Source organism: Ptychodera flava, chromosome 7 (genome assembly GCF_041260155.1).
Source record: "Ptychodera flava strain L36383 chromosome 7, AS_Pfla_20210202, whole genome shotgun sequence".
Taxonomy (NCBI): domain Eukaryota; kingdom Metazoa; phylum Hemichordata; class Enteropneusta; family Ptychoderidae; genus Ptychodera; species Ptychodera flava.
Genome location: NC_091934.1, coordinates 2926793 through 2949574, shown reverse-complemented (window position 1 = coordinate 2949574; position 22782 = coordinate 2926793). Strand labels below are relative to the sequence as shown.

The 22782-nt window shown below is 37.8% G+C and overlaps 1 protein-coding gene across 1 annotated transcript; it reads left to right on the top strand.

The window, feature by feature from the left end:
• Positions 1-10753: 10753 nt before the first annotated feature.
• LOC139136571 (uncharacterized) lies at positions 10754-17080 on the top strand. Its single transcript, XM_070704311.1, has 8 exons — positions 10754-10926; positions 11769-11874; positions 13307-13366; positions 13655-13772; positions 14083-14239; positions 14447-14718; positions 16154-16390; positions 16858-17080. The coding sequence occupies exons 1-8, from the start codon at positions 10823-10825 to the stop codon at positions 16944-16946; spliced, it is 1143 nt and encodes a 380-aa protein (XP_070560412.1). The 5' UTR covers positions 10754-10822; the 3' UTR covers positions 16947-17080.
• The last annotated feature ends 5702 nt before the right edge of the window (positions 17081-22782 follow it).

Sequence of the window (22782 nt, the reverse complement as noted above, 5' to 3'; positions counted from 1 at the left end):
CGAATGAATAGAGTTCAATACCCGCACAGGCCCACCTCGATGCAGAGACACTTGGCGCACCTCTACTTGTACAAGCTACCAAATTCAGAGCAAGGCGAAAACCAAGCCCGAATACGGCCCCGAATCTACTGAGCAGCCTGTAGACATTTATTTTTATTAAAATGGAGACAGTGGTTTCCATGGTTGGTATAGTGTATTTTTTTTCTTTAAAAATATAACTTTAATAAAAACTTTTGCTTGTATTATTTTGAGGTAGTAAGTTCTGCTTTCATGACCCATTATCATTATCACTTTGAAAATGTGATGGAAAAAATGTGTGCAAAAGTTGGAACAACCAGTAAAACTCTTTCCATGTAGGATATCCCTATCTAGGCTAGCTATTGATTAAGCAAGAAAGAACCGTTACTGTATTACTGACATCAAAGACATTTTTTTTCAAAAAAGCAACATTTGAAAATATGACCAAAATATATACCAACATGACTGTTCTGTAAATCAAAGTCTTGAAATGTAACAAATAAGTCTACTTCTATGACTTCAACAGGACTGTCTGTACATTAATTGCCGTGCCTGTTAACTGAACTAAAAGCGAGATGTGTGTAGAGTGAAAACATTTCATGATACAAGATATTAGGGCTACAGTTCAACTTGGGAAAAAGTCTCTGCGATAGTGTAGTCCAGGCATGCAGTGAAACAGAAAGTGTGACACGGTGATATATTCAATTACATCATATGCCATCATCAGTTCGTATAGAACTTGAAGATGAATTCCAACCTATGATCAGGTTGGCCCTGTTACCATGTCCTAATATCTATCCAACAGTAGTAACAAAAATGAATAAAGATAGAAACATCAAAGTAAGACTAAATTAAGCTTCATTAAACCAAGGTAAGTTTACTTCAAGTTGAGATCGATGCGGTCGTTGAAAGTCGTTGGTCGTTAAAATCCCTGATAAGTTGAGCGTCTAATTTTGGTTGTCATTTCTGTTAATTGCCCTCCCTGATCCCCTTCATTAATTTGTCCTTCCGATCACCGATGCGGGGGCATATAGCCTTGACCAAATAACTCGATAGCACCTCTTATGATATGCTAACGAGATATTTGGTCAAGGCGATAAGCCCCCGCGTTAGTTATAATGAAGGAGAACAGGAAGGATATAAACTGTTTTCTTTGAAATACTATGACGAGTTAGCGATGGTAAAGTAATAGGTACACACGTGACACAGGTAAGGCTTATATAGTGAAAAAAGGTCAAATACACGACATTTATTGATCATATTCATGACTTCTAGGCGAATAATGCCTGCAGTACCCTGTGGTCTATGTGAGTGTTTTGCTTACGCCGCTGGCGTACGCAAGGGTACACGAGTAAACTTAGTGAACAGTTTGACTTTTGACCATATGTTGATAATTTATGTAAGGGTATGGAGGTCGTACACTGTACTAGCTCCATGGGTAGCTACATATCTTACACCGCAAACTTGATAGACTTGGGATTGGTCCCATTGCATTTCTTAGATGTAAGTGTAACCTTTCTGAAAGAACATAGTGCAACTAAATATTCTTGTTAAAAGTGTTTGACTTCGCCTTCCTCGGTCAGTCTGCACAATTCAGCGTCCGACGGCGTGAATGACGCCTCCAACGACGTGTAAAAGTTGACGTCATTTGTCAGCCGTCGCAAGTGACGCTTTGATAGGGATTCAGGAACGATATCCATGACACGTATAGTGCATTTACTCAACAACAACATGTAGAAAATAAAAGTAACATTAACGATCGTAATACGTTGTTTCAAAATATTATTTTTACAAAATACTATTCACTGCGATATTTTTTCCATGGATGAACCTACTATACCAGTAGGTTCATACTTTAGATTAAAACTTGCAGACCTGACATCAGAACAGTAACTGAACACTTTTGATTTTGATCAGGGTATGTCAAAAAACATAAGTCAACTTCTCATTTGCAATCAATTTCAAAACTGTATGATGATATTGTTGAAGCTTTGAAGGATGCTGGTTTGCAAAGCATTCCTTCTAATATCCAGTGTAATAATGGGGCTAAATCAATTCCAGGTTGGAATCAACATGTTAAAGATTATCATGCCATTGCTCGTGATGCTTTCCTGTTGTGGCGGGACTCTGGCAGTCCCAGACAAGGTCCTATTTTTGATCTCATGAGGACATCACGTGCTAAATAAAAATTATACAGATAGTTGGAGACTAGTAAGACAAATGTGTTTGCCATAGTGTCATAGTTCCTGCCCCTTTTTGTGAAGTCTTTCTTTAACGTTTGTAGGCAAACATGTAAGGTTTAAGGATAACCCCTTGGATTAAATTAGATTGCAAAATTGGATTGGTCAGTTATAGGTGCAGATGTTCGACGCTACAATTTTATGATGCGCATATAAACTTGTAATGGCTGTAAAGATGTCGTATACAGTTTGTAAAGCCGCATATCCTCTGAAAAAATTTTACGATTGATTCGACATTTTTCTGCCAAGTTTTCACCTAAAGTTGTCATTTGTAAAGACATTAGCAGACTGTTTGGTTCTATTAGTTTCTTAGAGTCTGGAGTTAATCCAAACTGGCACGGACGATGATATGATCAGTGGAAAAGCGCCTAAAAGGACGAACGAGATAGAGTATAACGTTGTGAATTCCTGGCTACTTTGTGCCAAATTATCATATCTCTCCAAATGAATCAGGGGAGAAATATTGATAAAAAGTTTAGGCCACAGAAAGAGATACGGGGATTTGAAGGGGTACGGGATTTGAGGAACGGCATCAGGACTACATTAATCGAACTGCTGTCGTAACGTGCATATTAGTACTAGACATAGAGAGAGGAAAACAATAGAATTGAAAGTAATGGTGATCTCACATAGTGAAAACATCAAGATATCTGTATGATTCATAGCTTTATGGATATCACACCAGGTTACAATAATGCGACTTTGAACTTGCCGCATCACTTTGCTCTTATCCCTATGGGGTTTGCTATTCCAACCCATGCCACGAATAAATTAAAACGATATTTATCGCTCAATATATAACAAGTGAGTGCAAAACAATCAAAAAATGGAGGTAGCCCTCAGATTTCATCATTAAGAAGAACAAGTTTCTCGGCGACTTTAAACATCATAGCCTGCTGGGTACGACTTTAACTGTGTGAACGACACTCTAGGAAAACATTGCGAGACTGGAGCGAGAAAGTGACGCTTTCTCACCATTGTTGAGAATCTCTTCACTGTTTGAAATGTAAATGAATCTATCTCAGTCCGTTGTATCCTCCAATAAGTTTGTAACTCTATCTAAAGGCCATTGATACGAAAAGTCAATTATTTCAGTTATTTGCAGCAATGTGCAAGATCCAATACGGTGTGTATATGACGAAACGGTTATAATGTCTCAGCTCTAACGTTAAAACTCCGTCCAGGCCAAAAATGACCAATCATTCACGTTCAGTTGCATCCACAATAATCTCAGGACTATATCTAAAGTCCATGCTTACGAAAAATTTAATCACTTTGCCACAATATCCGACATGCTATGTGTAATACATAAATTATCAAAATGTCTCAGCTCGGAGCAAACTGCACTAACTGCACTAAGATAAAACTCCGTCCATGTCAAGAAAATACCAATCAAGCTTAGTCCGTAGCATCCTCTAATATGCTCGAGTCTCCATAAAACGCTGAGTTTCCAACAAACTGCAATATCCAATACGCTATGCATATGACGAAACTTTTAAAATGTCTCAGCTCGGAGCAAATTGCACTAACGTTAAAAATATGTCCATGATAAGAAATCTCAGTCCGTAGCGTCCTCTATCCGGTGTTGCCAATGACTGGAGACGAGATGGCTTCTGACTTTTTGTAGCCTGTTTGGCCGGAAATCGTAGGAGGGGCAGATTGGACAGTGATAAGGGATGGACCATTTGATATCCTCGGGGGGGGGGTCCTGGATGAAATAAGAGGTTGCATTTTTTTTCGTACCTGATCCACTGTTCAAATTTTTTTGCACTCTCTGATTACCGGTAATATTTTTTTTTCTCGCACTCCTCATTTGGATATTTATTTTTCCCGACAACAAATATACGGTCAACTACTATGTGGGGTGTGAAATGTTGATGCAGCGACAAAGGTAAACCAAAACCTGGAATATAAATTCGCACTTTTTATGGATAACCAGAGGTCCAAAACTGTTGTAAGAAAAATGTGATTGTGAAATATTAGAGCATGTTGCTTACTAATGCTGAATTCTCAAAGAGAAAACAGAAAAGTATCAGGAACTTGTCATGCTTTTCATATGAACTGCAGATTTCATAATGGTTAGTACACTTTACAAAACAGACTTTCAATTTACAGACATCAAGATATTTCTTACATAAGCTTATATCTCTGTTACATTAAAGTACTGAGTCTGAACGGCGTGCCGAAAAATATTAAACATCCAGATATCTTTGATATATATTTATCTGATATACGAAAGTCATGCGGCTGAAGGGCATGCTGAAAAATATGTTTGATATTTTAAAATGCAACTGAATGATGAAATTTATGGCTTGCACGAAATATTTTAGGCGACTTATGAGCTATCTTTTTTTTCTCAAGCCCCCCTCTGGCTGAATTTTTTTTCATTGACATTCGCTGACAATATTTTTTTAAAATCTTCCAGACCTCCCCAGGATATCAAATGGTCTATCCCTAATAACACTTATTAGTATAAGTACAAGAGTCCCCACAGGTTTTAATTGGCTTGTCAGATTGCCAAGGCTTCCATCTATGACGGAACTTGATCTTACATTGATCGTCATATTGCTAATGTCTACCTTGCATGCGCAATGAACTATGTAAATTTTTCCGACCTGCTCCGCCACAGGACGGAGATAATGTCTGAGCTCGGAGGAAGGCTGGCGGACCTTCCTCCTTGGCGCCGGCCGTCCGCGTTCTGTTTCACCGGTGCATGCACAGGGTATTGCAAGCAATATTCGTCTAGAAGTTATGAATATGATCAATAAATGACATGTATTTAAAAAAATCCGATAAGTTGATACGAAATATAACGGCAACGGTAAAAGCCTTACCTTTGTAACTTTAATTTGCCTTTCAGATGTGAATACGAGATGAATATCACGTTAGATGCTTTGGTTACATTAGTTTTTCAAATTTAAGAGGTCCAGTTTGTATTATTACTTAAAGTTTTAGCACAATGTACTTTGACATTAGTGACATGTTTTGTTTCCCACTGATCTTCCTGCCCCGGTGGAAAGTTATTTCAATAGCAGATTCCCTTCTAGAACTGCAATTATTCAAATATGTGAATAAAAGTAATGAGTGAATGCGATATAGAAGAGTTATCTCGACGTAGTTAAGTCATCTCGCTATTCAATCGATCTAAATTTCTACCTGCCATCGCGTTCACTCCACTCAAATATCGGAAAATCTTAGGTAATCTGTAGTACCAAATTTTTTGCGATGACCCTTGATTTTAGTTCTTGATTTGGTGAGAGAATGATTGAAAAAGTTTCATTAAGGAAAGTTTTGGCAAAAGTTTAAGTCTTTCATTTTCGAGGCGATGCCACCTTAATACTGGATTCAAGGTCATCGCAAAAAGCCAACCCTCACTGAGGTCTGTCAAGTACTTTAAGAACTGTCGGACATCCCTCCACGCAAAGAAAGTGTACCCTAATGCAGTATACGTATTTGGAATACTTTGCGCGAAACCTGATGGCGATTGTCATTCAGATTACGATTTTACATTTTGAAAGGACAATGTTAACTTTACAACACGGTTTTATCAGGGTTTTTTTTCTTGAAAATCGATATATTTTTTATCATTCTTCCAAGATTTGGTTGAATAATTACGTATAGACTCACCAATATATCTTCATTGTGCACATTGTGTTTAGTCCGGACTGTCATTTACTTGTCAAAAATAACATTTTAATTTACGTAAACATGCAGAATATGTTGTGTAAAAAGTTTTTAAGGCTGTGCCTTTTGACATTAATCTCAGTAGAACAAAAACTGCATTCTGCAAATCCATGAAAAGTTACAGCTAATACAACTCTTGAAGTAGACATATGGACCTGCTTTTCGACATTTCCAAATTCTCTGAAATCCATACTTTGAAGACATTGAAACGATTGACTATACTACATAGGCGTTACCTTGAATAAGTTTTTACTCTGACAGAGTAAGACAGCTTAGTGTGCCTCATCGCTGATGTCTCTGTGTAAAAAGGGTAGTAGATATACTATAGGAGCGAAAAAGTGACGCTTTACGCAATTGGTGAGAATCTCTTGTTAGTATCACCACTATCAATGAGAATTGTTTAATTCTCATTGGTGAACAGTTAAAAATGCACTTCTCAGCCGGTCTTATTGTTCAGTGGTGAGCATTAACCAGACTGATTCTCATCAGCGAACAAGTCTGACTGATTCTCACAATTAACGGTGAGTCTGGTTGATTCTCACCAGTGAATCAGTATACATTCTAACCGTAAAAATTACCATTCTCACTGTGCTTGGTAAGAATTTCCAGTGAGAATCTGTTATCATACTTAATTCTCATCGAGGAGTGCGTTTCTCACTGCTCATCAGAGAGATTTGCGAAAAGTTCTCACAGATAGCAGTGAGAATAACAAGAGACTCTAATCTTAACCAACTACGACAAAGCATGACTCTCTCGCTCCAGTCTCGCAATTTTTCCTAAGTGATATCCGAGAAATCAAGAGATTTTGTCTCTCTCATAGTCACATACATACATACATACATACATACATACATACATACATACATACATACATACATACATACATACATACATACATACATACATACATACATACACACATACACACATACATACATACATAGATACATAAGATAAGATAAGATAAGATAAGATAAAACTTTATTAAATCCCTAAAAGGGCAATTTGAATGCCTGCTTGACGAACGATACAAAAATAAATACAAAGTCAAAAAGCACAAAAAAACAAGACATGAAAGCGAAAAACAGAGACACAAAGAACATGGCCGTTAATTTCCACGATTAAAATTTGCGTTAAAAAGACTGACAGCTTGTGGAATAAAAGAGTTTGCGTAACGCTGGGTACGGGCTACCGGTGGCCTAAGTCTGCCACTTCTAACAATGCGTTTATCGACCAAGTCGTGATGTAGAGGATGAGTCTCATCGGTCAGAGTTAGTGTTAATTTCTTATCAAGTCGATCATGGTAGATAAGGTCAACTTGTCGCTGTGAATTTCCGATGATTGTTTCCACCTTTTTATGATTTTGTCAAGCCTAGCTTTCTCTTGCTTTGAGATGTTACAACCCCAACAGACAATACAATAACTTAAAACACTGCTGATAACGGCATTGTAAAATGCAGACAGGATCTCTTTCCTTACATTAAAAGACCTTATTTTCGAAGACAATACATCGGGAATTAAGCTTTTTCAACATTGCTTCAACATGAAAACGCCAGCATAATATACTATCAATAGTGATACCCAGGTACTCATAAGTCACAACTCTGCAAACATTTACACCTTTTATAACAACTGGGTCAGGCTCAATTGGCTGCTTACGAAAATCAATTAACATTTCCTTCGTCTTATTAACATTCAAAACCAAGTAATTTCTATCACAATAGTTGACAAAGCGTTCAATTTCAAGTAAGTAACTTGAGTAGTCATCATTGCTAATCAAACCCACCATGGCGGAGTCATCTGCAAATTAACTAAAGGACAAGTCATTTCTGTTGCTCGGCAATCAGCAGTATACAAGGTAAAAAGAAAGGGAGCAAGCACAGTACCCTGTGGTGCCCCTGTACTTGAATATGTAATTCCTGATGACACAGAACCCAATCTTACATACTGTGCCCGATTGGTAAGGTAATTTGTTACCCATGATATCATTGCACTTGGGATTTCCATTGACATTAATTTTCTTGCTAATAGGGATGGCTGGATTGTGTTTAAAGCACTTGAAAAATCAAAGAACATTATTCGAACTGAATTGCCAGCTTTATCAAGATGTGAATAAATCTTATGTAACACCGTCAGAATTGCATCGTCAGTACTTCTATTTTGTTGATAGGCAAATTGCAAAGGATCAGTGAATTTAATGACAAGTTTTTTCAGATGTTGCAGTACAATACGTTCACAAACTTTCATGACAGCGGACGTTAATGCCACTGGACGTAGATCATTCATGCAAGTAATGACATTCTTTTTAGGGACTGGGACGATACAAGACTTCTTCCAAATTGCAGGGATGTGTTGACTAGAAAAACACATATTAAAAATAAAAGAAAAGATTTTTGCTAATTGGTTGGAGCATAATTGAGGATGCGTGGTGAGACTGCATCAGGACCAACGGCTTTGTTTGGGTTTACTTTGTTGAAAAGAAAACGGACTTGATCTTCGGTCGTTTGAAATGATTGGTCTTGATTTTCAGGGAAAAATTTCAATTGGTCTTCTGCACTGTCAAGCTCAACACTGAAATCATGACGATTAAACCTGTTGTAAAATGTATTCAAATTGTCAGCATAATCCAATGTCGGTTCAGGTATATATGAGACACTTTTATTTTTACAGGTGTAGCTACTCATGAGCTTCATGCTATCCCAAACTTTTTTCATATTATTCATGGTGAAATATTTCTCTATTCTACGCTTATAATTCTCTCTCTCTATTCTGATTACACGCTTAAGTTCTTTCTGTATAGTTTTTAACTGATCCCTGTCCTTCCTTGCATACACGAGTTTCTTTTTGTTGATAATTTCCTTTACTCTCTTTGTTATCCATGGTTTATTATTGGGAAATATTTTGGTAGTTTTCTTCGGCACGGTGCATTCAACACAGAAATTTATGTAGCCACCAATTGTTTCAACCAGTTCGTCTATTGTACAGGTGGAATTCACAAACATGTCCCAGTCGGTACATTCCAACGCTCCTTGAAGTGTGATAATCGCATCAGGTGTCCATTGAAATGTCGTTGTGTCTTTACAGGTTCCCGTTGCACGATTGGACGGTATTTCGGGACCAGGTGAACGAGATTGTGGTCTGAACGACCAAGTGGGGCTAATTGGCGAGATGTATATGCGCGAGCAATATTTGTGTACATACATACATACATACATACATACATACATACATACACACATACACACATACACACATACATACATACATACATACATACATACATACATACATACATACATACATACATACATACATACATACATACATACATACATACATATAGTACGTACGTATAAAGGGAGTCATCGCGCGGTCATGCCCTCGACATGACTCAGGAATGACCCCAGGATGACCTTTCCGCAACCGTAATGCTGCTATGTTCAAAGCTAGATTTTTGTGCACGGCGTATGGCTTCCGTAATTTGAATGGCGGACGAATTTAGTACGTAGTAATTCCTATCACTACCAGGGCACAGCTCGATTAACCACTGGACGTATGGAGATACATCAAAATCAAAACAAGGATCAGAAGTCTACATTTTCAACATTTACGTCTTAAGAAAGGGGTCAAATAGGAGGTCAAGATCGCGGTACACATGTGTCTATTAAGTCCCCCCCCCCCCCCCCCCCGGTCTGCATCTTATCGTTTGATCAAAAGTTCATCTTACAGTGGAAGCAGACAACTACTGACCTTGCCCTGTTATACGGCAGAGGCTGCGGACTTTCTTCTTGCTTCAAAATTCAACTCCAAAATGCTGTCAGCCATCGGACCTTGTATCACTCTTAAGTAGCTGTACACAAACTAAAATAAGCTCTGCCAGACGTTTTGCGGTAGTTTATGAGAAAAAAATAGGAAAGAGTCAAGTTTCTCCCTTCTCTGAATGAACTGATTGCATTATGTGCCTATCATAGTCGTGGATGATCCATAGCCGTGGTGGTGGTTTTCCGACCAGTTTTCTCTTTCACATGCTGATTTTGACTTTGAGCCGATATGTCCATTCTTCTCGGAATTCTTTGCACATCTAGATATAGATCTATGGACCAACAGCCCAACAACTATGTTTGTCATTGGCGTGTATATATATATATATATATATATATATATATATATATATATATATATATATATATATATATATATATATATATCATAATCGATCATCCTCGTTCTCTACTCATGCTCTACATATTTATTGAAATGTTTAATAAAGAACAACCTTGAGGAAGCCAACGCGGCAACTGGTAATGAATTCAGGACATGTAGCAGAGGGGCATGCGAATGACGTGTGTCAACACATGAGGACCCCATTGATGGAACACGTGTACTCCATCGGTAATCGTAACAATAACGGCGCGCCTAGCTAGGGTGCCAGGCTGTCTACTGTGCTATTTTAAGTGTTGAACAAACCATTCGTCGTTTAGGAGGTTAAGATTGGTTTTTCCACGACATAATATTGGCAGTTATTTCGTATATTTATGTCAAATATGTTAAGGAAAAGGCAACCTATGTAAAGAAAAATTTAGAGTAATATATTAGAGATCGTAAAATTTTCGTGTGTGATGTATTTTACTTCAAAAATACGACGTGCTGAACTAACTTACCCAAAACTTGTGAATGGTTTTACCGGGAATCCTCGTATTGCACGTGGTTGCAATATGAACCAACCTACAAAGTAAAATTGGCATGCATAATTCATTTACTAACCAATCAGTTGAAAGTTTTCTTTTGTTATTATAACGTTGGAACTTACCGCGGGGATATATACAGAACGTTGGTGGAACAGGGTCAACATACTTCGTAGTCACGCTGTGTTCGGAAGCATGGCATTTCCACAACGTCGACGATTACTTTTCACAATCATTTTCATCCTCTGGCCGTGGACTGGTCTGCTGGTTTCTTCAGCGAGTCTTTACGATTCTGTCAGGTCAGTCAAGAATGAAATATTTTGTGTATATGGTAATGGCAAGGTCATGTGGTGTTCAGACTTAGAGACTAGATATGGTACATACAACAAAAAATCAATATCCAATTTTGTTTTGAATATTATGTTATTCCCTCATACAAAATATGATTACGAAAGTTCAATGATTTATGAGCACTGTCAATAACCAGCCATCACATGATGTTGATTCAATACCGACGGTCATGTGCGTAAGCTCATGATACAAGCGAGATACTGCAGTACTTTCTTTTCCGTCTTTGGTGTAAAACACTGTCAGCACGTTCATTTCGTGTAAAACACTGTCAGCACGTTCATTTCGTTTGTATGGTAGACGTCCTGCGTAGGTTTCACAGAACTCTTTTCATAGTTAACTTGATGCTAGCAGTATCTGTTCCCACCACTGGCGGATTTCCCTATATCGTAATACAACTATATTAGATCACTCGTCAAGTACACGGTAGGTCGCGGCAGACGTAACATTTAAGATTTTGAAGCTGAAACTTGGATCATTGCTTCATTTGACGAATCGAATCGTCATTTTAATAATAAATTAGTGCTTTCAAAAGGTATTGACCTCTTGTTTGCATTCAAAGTTTACTGACCATCGGCCAAATAAGTAAAAAAAAAGGCAGTAGGCTAGAGCGTGCCAATGAGAGAATAGACCCGACGATACTATTTATTAATAGTAGAAACTGTTCAACTAACTATAGCCGTAATATAATGGGGAACGAAGTTCGCCCCTAAATCATTTTTTGATATATCGACATTGATATAATATGGCAACATTAGTAAATACTTCATTTTGATTTGGGTTTTCCCCTCAGCGCCAGAGATAATGGTGAAAGGAATGTACGCTATCACATCGGTGACGTCACAGCAAACCCGAAACAAACTCTCCAGTCAGAAGACAAAGAAAAAATCTTATCTCAGGTAACATGTCATTGCAGCAAATCTATATTATTAACACGTCACATTTGGAAAAGACTCATCACCCTGTTGTAAAATTAATATATTACCATAAATTTTCTTCTAGGGACGAAATGTACAGGTACAGTTTTGTCGACTCATCAATACATGAGTAATGGTTGATCAGCCAAATGCAGAGGCTTGCCTGCAACGCTCTGCCTAAATACTGATCAGAAATATTTAGATGTAAAGAATGCATAATTCAAGTTTATAAGACTTGATATAATTATGACAAGACGATTCTTTGAGATCAGCATAGTCTACCCAGGCAGTGAGATCCACGATGAGGTCTCAAATCGGTCAATGGTATGTTTACCATACCTGTAGGATATCAGAATTCATGGAAATAAATGTAACGATTTAGGCTACAAAGAAAGACATGGAATATCAAAGTTATAACTCGGTTCAGTACACATTTTCCTGCAGTCACGAATCAAGTGATTGTAATAACGAATTTTGTTAATACAAAGGAAATAGTGATGTATTCATCTTGTTACAAATATTTAAGTTCATTAATTTATTGATGTTTATTCACATGATTGTGCTTTTAAATATGACAGAAACCATTGTTTTAAATTCGACCTGACCTTGCCATTAATAAAGGGAACTCAAAGAAGGAATAGATACTGACTTTGTCCGAGTAACCTTGGAATGTAATGCAATGTACTGAGTCTTTGAATAGAGAGTGGATCGCTAAGCCTCATTGAACACTTCGGCAAGCCGTTGACTCTCTCTTCTGCAAACAAAAGGAAGGAAATGTTCTTTCACAGAAATACATCATCCATACACGTGGCCATCATGCAGACGTGGTGGGCTTGTGAGTGCTTACCGCTTTAATGTATTACTGTAAACTAAGATTGGGGAAAAAACCAGTTACCGGGGGTTGTATTCATGGCAAAGATTAAACAATACAACAGATCAATATCGCAAGACTTCTCAAGAATAAATTTGGTTCCGAATCAACATCCATGTGCTGTATAAAGAGGGCTTTCATGGGTAACGTCTGCTGGTCTTACCTTTCGGGAAAATTTGTTAGTTTCCGTCATAGACTCTAGGGTCTATGTTTCCCTTCACCATCGCTCCATATTTTAGTTTGATGTACAATGGGATTTATAAGTCTGCGTATGACTAATGTGTAAAATTAATTTTGTAACTGCTGATACATGTACTGCTACACGCTGCTAAGGTGCATGTAAAATTATACCATTACCAGTTCTCAGAAACAATACGAATACATCACCTTGGAGATTACGATTTTCTAGAAGTTGTTCATGCCCGTCCACAGCTATGTAGTGCATTTGAATTCTCTGGAGAAATTAAGCCCTACGTTACAGTCGGCATTCGAGATTTAAAGAACGGTTCCTATCATGTAGGACTTGTCTGTTTTCCTATGCAGGTACTCCTTGAGTCACGGACCCCGCATGGGAAGAAGAGAGCGGCAGAAAGCGAATCAAAGGTAAATAAAGGGTATCAGGATGTGCCTTCCGAAGAGTATAGTTTACAGTTTCTGTACAATAGAAACTTTTCCTCTGGATTCGAATACTTTTTAATATTGACAACTTTTACTTTGTAAACCAGCTGATTTTGTCAAAAGCGTGGATCGGGTCTTTCTGATTGGTTCTGACACTGAATGAAAAGACAATAGCTATAATGAGATAAAGTGAAAATAAAAGATATTTCACCATTAAAGAATTGTCATAATTAGCTTTAATTTTTATCATTGCTCTCTTTGATATTGTGACAGAACGGCAGACAAGACTCTAGCAATTGTGATGGGGATCACCCTCTTACAGTGCAGTTTGCTGAAAGTGACGTAAAATGTAACTATGGCAACAAAGGGATGATCCGTCTTCATGAATCAGGTGAGAATGGTTTTATAATGTTGGTGGTTTATTTGAGTAGCCTTTTCCCGTGTCCGGATGTCAGTTACAAATTGTGATTTACCCTACACTGTATCCAACCGTTCCAGTGATTTCATACTTAGACAACACTTGAACTTGCACACACTATCCAATGTAAATTATGTGGGCGTTTTTATCAAATCAAATTTAATTGTCACTTCAGTTGCTTACAACGACAATTTTCGCATGTATTTCTATACCGTAACAGCTTTTTGTATATTGGGTCAACTCATGGTTACCACCTAATGATACCCTGTAAAATACTTTGCAGGAGACAGTCTTGATATCTGCAATGGATTTCGTTGGAAGCCGGTGTTTGTCTCCGAGAGAAGGATACAGGCCAACCATCTCCCAAAGACATGTCTTGATGCTTTGTTTAACGGTGAGAATAGAGGCGATGGCATGTACTGGATCAACCCATCAGAAGGGTAAGATAATAGTGCTGCAAAAGTGTCAATATATATTTTGTCAGAATTCACGAATTTATCAAACAAAATTAAGGGGTGTTTTGCAGCACAATACTCCATAGAAAAGGATTAGGATTTTATACTCTAGAAAGAGGATGTAAATAAGTCTGAGCGTCTTCACGGATGTCATGTTTTGTCAATTCTAATCTAGTACACTTCCTCTTACAGAGATGACAGGGAAAATGCCATACAAGCATATTGTGACATGAATACAGCTGGTGGTGGTTGGACGTTAGTTGCAAGGATCACCGATGACTTTACCTGGATTTGCCCTGACAGGAATGGGAAAGAATGTCGTCGCTCTGACGTAGTAGACCCTACCCACGCTAACTTGTTCCATGATTTGCACCAGAGGGCAGAAGTTCGACTAGAAGATGGAATCGGTTCTGACAGTGGAATTCATCTTAAAAATGCTATCATCCGGGACATTTTTACAATGGGTATGTTGAATAGATCAGAAAAGAATTCAAATTCCTCTTTCTACTTGTAGATTTTCATGGTTTGACATTTGTTGCTGAGAATTTTTTCTCATGCTTTGTAAATTTCATCAACATGTACTGTCCTGTCTACAAATATATTTCAGTCCAGGTATGTAGTTTTGACTTGATATTTGTTGAAATATTTGTTGGTTGAGGGATAAGAGTTCTGTGTGTGTGACATGTTTCCCTGTAAAGTTTCAGAAGAAGTAATGCTGACGACGTTGTCTTAACTTATAGGTGCAAAGCACCTTGGGACAGATATTCGGGTTCTCAAACTTTTATGATACTTTTTGGTCTACAACTTGCGGGGGCTCATTTTGAAGCTCATGGTGCTAAAGTTTTCACTAACTTATTTTCGTTCAAACAAAAAAAAAATAATTTTACCCTCAGAAGTAACGTAAACAGGGATGAAAAAAATTTGATTTTCATGTCAGTAAATATCGGGTAATCTGTTTCTCTGGTGACAAATTTTGCACGGTGACCTTAGATTTTTACATTTTGAAAGTTTGGGCAAAAGTTTGAGTGGATAGAGGGACTGTGTCTATTTAAGCCTTTCATTTTCAAAATTCAAGGCGTGAACTACCTTGAGTTAAGTGTAAATTTTCAAAGTTAACAGTACTTATTCAAAGTAACAAAACTGCAGAAGAAACCAAACGATCTGATTCGTTTCACTGCCTTTTTGTTGTAGATGTGTTGTAATCACTATCAGTGTCTCCACCCACTGTGATTGTTGTAGATGTGTTGTAAACACTATCAGATGTCTCCACCCACTGTGATTGTTGTAGATGTGTTGTAAACACTATCAGATGTCTCCACCCACTGTGATTGTTGTTGATGTGTTGTAAACACTATCAGTGTCTCCACCCACTGTGATTGTTGTAGATGTGTTGTAAACACTATCAGATGACTCCACCCACTGTGATTGTTGTAGATGTGTTGTAAACACTATCAGATGTCTCCACCCACTGTGATTGTTGTAGATGTGTTGTAAACACTATCAGTGTCACCACCCACTGTGATTGTTGTAGATGTGTTGTAAACACTATCAGTGTAACCACCCACTGTGATTGTTGTAGATGTGTTGTAAACACTATCAGATGTCTCCACCCACTGTGATTGTTGTAGATGTGTTGTAAACACTATCAGATGTCTCCACCCACTGTGATTGTTGTAGATGTGTTGTAAACACTATCAGATGTCTCCACCCACTGTGATTGTTGTAGATGTGTTGTAAACACTATCAGATGTCTCCACCCACTGTGATTGTTGTAGATGTGTTGTAAACACTATCAGTGTCTCCACCCACTGTGATTGTTGTAGATGTGTTGTAGACACTATCAGTGTCACCACCCACTGTGATTCTATATAACGTCGATCTCTATTTACAACGCATTAGGTCACCAGCAAGTGCGCTTCACTTTCTATAACGATGATCACGAGTGGAGGCCTACCGACGACGCGTACGCCAGTTTCCCTAAGCACAAACAGAACACGATGTTTGTGGAAAACACATGGTCATCATATAAAAGGCAAAACTTGGATTACACCTGGAATATCATTAAGCAGACTCGGCTGAATAAGAAGTTCAGTGGCTCTATTATATGCTGGGTTACAATGCAGCGGAAACGTACAGGTAATGGACATTTCAAGGAGACTGGTGTATCGGGGAATAGTTAATTGTCAATGTAGAGAATTACATCTTCATTAGAAGACCAAAGCCGAAACTCCAAGGACAATGTATCACCTGTGTATAATTAGTGAGCTGAGAGTCTTGCATGTCGTGTCATGTAGGGCAAACAATATGTATCAACACATCTATACGGCAAAATTAATATTAAATTAATATCAACGTCCTTTCTTTAAGACTGTAATTCTCTAAGATTTAGAGCCATGCATAAAGTTTATCGTCACATTCGCCTTTACTTAAAAAAAAACGCAATTATATAGGGGAGAATGGCCTGCCATATCTCACTTGATATTACGTTTTGCAAAACATAAAAAATCATCGATACTGTTGGTTAATTTGAAGTTGTAGTATTTTAGCTGCACTGGAACTCTCTCTCTCTCAACAGTTTATTTTGTTTTGGTTTTATCTGACAGGTACTTTGACGAAGGCCTGCACATGGGAAGTCCTGCACAAGGCGGTAAAGAATGTCATATTGCGGCCAATGAAAACGAGATTATGCTGAAAAGTCAGTACGCAGCGGGAGACAGTCATGGGAATTATGAATGGAGTTCAACTCCCTTTGGGTTTTTGAACTCAGAACTTGTCCAAGTTACGAACAAAAAAATTGCAATCTGGGTTAGATGATAATAGACTATTATGATGCCCTTTTGGGATTTGTAAATGGTTCACACTGCAGTGCCTACTGTTTTATTTTTTTTAACTAAAATTTACATTAGCTATATTTATTACCAAGAACGTTTAAAATAAGATACAGGCTCCATAAATTTGCTTGTTAAAAACCGTATTGCTGCGTCTCAGATTTCAAATTCAAAACCAAAACTTTGTTTTTAACTCAAGAATTTTCTTAACGTTTTCATGTAATATACGTGTCATTACAAATGTGAACAATGTGGTTTCTCAGTAAGGAATCCGTCTCAATGATAGAGCACACTTCAGAAATTGATATGTCCAATACATAAAAGTTTTTTTTTTTAATCTTTGAATCAGTTTTGTCAAGACAAAAAAGACAAAAATGCACCGAATGTTAATTTCAATTTACATCAAATTCTCTGACTTCTAATAGGTGAACCCTCACTAACCGAACTGTACAAATTGATATTTTTTGTAGGTAGTTGAAAAATTGCAATTTTTGTCTCCAAAATTAAAGCTTTGATTAAAATATGTACATTACGTACTTGTATGTGCAAGCAGTTGTCAGCATTTTATCTTGATGTAGTGTGCCACATTGCTAGCAAACCAGCAATAAAAGGTTAATGGCACATTTAATTTGCATTAGCCATGGTTTATTTATTAAACTTTCTTTCACAAGATAACCATTCATATTCTATTCTCCCTTTCTTCACATTGACACGACCAAAGATGACGTGAATGGGACTTCCACAACACAGATTCTGAGATGAAGTTTGCCAACGTCGTTCACATAAGAATATTTTGTATTAAAAAAAGAAGAAAAATGAAACTATGTGCAATGGAAAATTCCCAAACCTCAAAGTCTCGTATTACGTATGATATTCAGATTGGTCCGAACTTTAGTTGTTGGCATTAACATTAAAAGTGAAGCGCACAAAGACTTGTGGAAAGAGAAAGAGGATTTTCTATGTGAATTTTAAAGGAGATTATTATAAAACTAGATTTTAAGAACTGATAGAATTACTGAAAATCAAAACAATGAATATGGTTGTATTTAAAGAATCTTTTGCTACTTTAAATATTAAAGTTTTTTTCCCAATTTTACGACATCAAGTGCGTTACTTGATAGTATGTGGTACGTTTGTTTTCCGGGAGTGTGCTCTGTGTATGTGACACAGCGTGTGTGTTTCAGAAAAGAGTTCATTAATATCAACATTGTCATTTCCGATATCATTTTGGTCAATTTTTGATTTTTTAAAATACCGATAGTATTGAAAGATAGAAACTTTGGTAACTGTTATCACCAAGAGACCGTGTCAAAGTTTACTGAACGAATTTTGAGGAAAGCATTCTACATCTTTTTTTTGAGTGTGAATATGTTCTAGATCTATGGAAACATGTAGAGATTAGATTACAGAATAAGTGACACGTAACGATTGAGATTTCTCCTTTTGATGCTTTATTAGGTATTAGAAAAGATTCTGATCTGTACTTGTCCAAGAAAACTTGGAAATCAATGAATTATTTCTTATTGCTGGTCAAGAAGTTTTTGTTTAATCGCCGCTGTAAAAAAGTGAAGCCAAGTATGAATGGACTGATATCTTTTCTGAATATTGTACAAAGCGCAGACGCTTATCAGGCAAAAGTGATGGGAAATGACATCCATCTGAAATACTGGAGTGATTTCACGCATTTTCTTGATTTAATTTAGTATTATATATTCAGTTATGTAACGGTTTTGAGTAAGTGACAATAAAGGGGGAAAAAAAAAAAAAGTTTACTGAACGATGATAATTTCAATGCTCATTAATAGCCGCACCCATAACCTCGTTTCAATGGTATATATTGTTCAAGACATCTGGTTTCAAAATAAAGTTTACCCAATAAAAATTGGAATCTCCCAAGATGGAAAACATACAAATCTCAATCCAGAATGACCAGGCGTACTGTAGTCATCTTTTGAATTGGTGTCTTTCTGTAGAGCACCTTATCATCATCATCATCATCATCATCATCATCATAATGAGTTTAATTACATTTTCCAATCAGCACCAGTAGTATTGTATGATACCCGTCGATTGATTTGCCTTCGTATCTGCTGCGCATGCGCTTGACGAAATAGAGACTATCCGTACATTTTGTTACATTTGATGAAGGCCTATATGATACATGGATTAATGTCTTTCAAACTTGACTGCCACCTATCAGGCCAGCCGTCGTTGACTTGGAATCGCGTCTTACTTACTTTCCGGCGCCGTTGATGTGCAGAGCACGTTTTTCTTTGTTGTCTGTGTAGTGATGTTACGCCCAATCCCGAGGATCGATCCAAATTCAGCTTAGATCGGTTCGTTTAGAGAGATAGCTAAGATCGGTTCGTTTAGAGAGATAGCTTAGATTGGTTCGTTTAGAGAGATAGCTAAGATCGGTTCGTTTAGAGAGATAGCTTAGATCGGTTCGTTTAGAGAGATAGCTAAGATCGTTTCGTTTAGAGAGATAGCTAAGATCGGTTCGCTTAGAGAGATAGCTTAGATCGGTTCGTTTAGAGAGATAGCTCGGGCTGCCTTGTTACCTTCGCTTTATGGATTGTCGAAATCTTCCATATTATTGTTCACCTAGTAGTAGATGAAGATTTACCGAATCACTTAATCAAATGCAATGTCTGTGTGTATAAATAGATAAATATATAAGTGGTTTATTTACCCGATTTGAAAAGTCAGTTACATGACTCATGAACTCGAGAGGGAGAAAATAACAAAAGTAGAGGGTAGCTTACAGCTAGTCTAGCCCAAACCCCGTCATGGTAGCTTGTCTGAAAAAACAGAGTTAGCAAAGAGGGCTCATGATAACAATAACAAATAGTTCTTTAAATAAAAAAAGAAAAGTGCTGAAATAATTACAATATCGTAGAAGATCACTAACATGGCAAAAGTGAAACCTGTTACTGATTGATCAAATATTGTCTGAAAGTTTGTTTGAAGTTATGTAGAGAGTTTGTGGACTTTATATGAAAAGGTATGTCATTCCAAACTCTTGCTCCAGAAAAAGAAACAGCAAACTGGCCTGAATTTGTCATTGCATGGTATGGACGTAGGTTTTGAAGTTGACAATTTCTAGTATTATAGTCATGACAACTGACACTGAAGTAATCTGATAATGTATGTGGTGCATGCTTGTGAATCAAGCTGTAAACGAAGGTACCTAGGAGGAATTTATGGAGTTTAAAGACATCTAGAATATTAGAATATTAAGTTGAGTGAAACAAGGAGCTGAGTGGTCTGTGGTTGATTTAAACATCATCGTGCGAACAATCATTTTCTGGGCTGCTAAGATATAGTTTAAAGCGCAGTGGTCGTCGCGCTGCGCGTGCTCCTCAGGGGTCCCCCCCCCCCCCCCCCCCCCCTTGTTGATAACATATCCGAGAATGCCGCATGAGGTTACGGGTTGATTACTAGTATTATGTTTGCGATATTGCCGCTGATATGGCGGCTGATTTGTCACAAGCATACCAACTTACCAAATCTAACACGCAATAATAGGTCAATTAATCTAAGTTAAATATCTGCTGAATATTGAACAGTCATTACACGCTGGATTGAGATCACATTTGATCATGATTTTCTTGAATCAGTTGAATCATTTCTCCAGGGTCTATGGTTGAATGGGGCTCGCTCGAGCCATGGAGCTAAACACTCACCCGTACGCGTGTATATGCCAACAGACTATCAATGACCGGACTCTGATCTACGACATCGCTAGCAAGGACGAGAACTTTCATTTCAAGAGTCCCAACAGAAGTACAATTGACAAAAACGCAAGCTACAGAAATCTACAGCTCGCAGGGCAATGCCCGCTGCAGCAAGAAGCATCTGTTCCGTGGTCTGCATGAACGTCGGTGTCAAGAGAACCGGGTATATGGCGCGCTACACTCGGCTGTGGAGAATCCAACTCCACTACCAAGTTTACCCCGTTGGGGGTGCAAACGAGAATTCCGAGTACAGGTATCAAGTCAAGCGAAGGACCTTTCACAGGTCTTCTTGTTATGTGGAGGTTATCTCATTTGAGAGAGGATTCAGACCTACCCGGCAATCAGGAGGTACAACAACGAAGTTTGCGTAGCACCGGTAGGCCTACACTAGCTAGCCGTTGGATCTCTGCCATGACCGTGCACAGGATATCTCCATACGTCCCTATGTGTAGCCGTGCAATTTTCCTGCCAAATGCCGCGAAAACTCGCTCGTTTTGTCTATTGTGTCCTGTCATTTGACTATTTCTTGCCACGTATTACTAGAAGAAGTAAGAAGTGGTGATCAACAGTGGGTCGTGGGCCAAGTCGTCGCGGGGCCGGTACGTTGTGCAGCTGGTTGTGGGACCGGATTCTAATTACAGCACTCCGTATGCCCTAACTCTAGATATATATATATATATATATATATATATATATATATATATATATATATATATATATATACACACACAATGTTGATCATTTTAGTGATGTATTTTTAGTGTGCTGTACATAGCATTGTGTACAACCAGCGTGACCGCGCACGATCAAACCCATTTGTTCACTGTGATTGCATGCAGTAAACACAGCGACATAATGTGCAGACTGTCTCAATGTTCGTAGCCTTACATGAGTTTATAGATAGGAACAAACCACTGTAGTTCGTTTCCGATCTTAATATTTTACTATTGCATGATGTTGAGTCTTACAGAGGCGTTAACAAAGTGAGGGACCGCTCCCATGTCACTCCGATTGAAGTTGAGAAGACTTATGTTTACAAGCATTTATGTTTATCAACAATAAAATCGCGCATGCGCAGCGCGACGACCACTGCGCTTTAAGCGTGTTCACGTACTTCCCCAGACTTCTAGGCCGTAGCTGATGTGGGGAAGTATAAATGCACTGTACAAAAGTAACAAAATATGTAAAGGTAAAATGGATCTCAGTCTGTACAAAATTCCGCATTTCTTCCGAATAATCTTATTTATCTTATCAATATGTTCAGTCCAAGAGATGCTTATCCGAGAAAATACCCACAAAATGGGCAACATCAATTCCTCTGATTTGCTCGTCACGGATGTAAACAGAACCCGAGACATTCAGTTTCTTACGTCGGCCTCTAAATATAATAAAATTTGTCTTACTCCTATTTATTGTCAGTTTGTTGGAATCACACCACAATTGCATATCGTTTAAGTACATGTAAGATGATACAGCAGTAAGGTCTATACAATCTGAACCAGAGTAAGTATGGAAAAGATTGGAATCATCCGCAAAAAAAACGGAAATCAAAAAAGGACAAGAATTTGGAAGATCAGTTATATATATCAAAATAAAGTCGGACCCAACACTGATCCCTGGGGTACACCATGATGAATGCTAGATTTCTCTGACACATTGTCATTTGTACAAATTGAGAACGGTTTGATAAATAACTTTGTATCCAGTGTAGGCAAGGGCCCCTGAACCCATAATGCTCAAGTTTTGACAACAAAATGTCATGGTTTATAGCGTCGAAAGCTTTACTAAAGTCGATAAATACCCCTAAAGTAGAATTTACTTCGTCAATTTCATGTAACAAATAATGTACTACGTTAATCAAAGATAACTTTGTGCTGTGCTTCTTTCTAAAACCATACTGATCTTTGTACAGTATGTTAAATTTATTAAGGTATGAGATGAGCTGCTTGTTAACTACTTTTTC

Excerpts from the sequence above, each read along its gene's own strand:
- LOC139136571 (XM_070704311.1), top strand. The coding sequence starts at position 10,823 with ATGGCATTTCCACAACGTCGACGATTACTTTTCACAATCATTTTCATC. Across the intron at positions 11,875-13,306 it reads AAGAAAAAATCTTATCTCAG|GTACTCCTTGAGTCACGGAC; the intron begins GTAACATGTCAT and ends TTTCCTATGCAG. Across the intron at positions 16,391-16,857 it reads AATGCAGCGGAAACGTACAG|GTACTTTGACGAAGGCCTGC; the intron begins GTAATGGACATT and ends TTTATCTGACAG.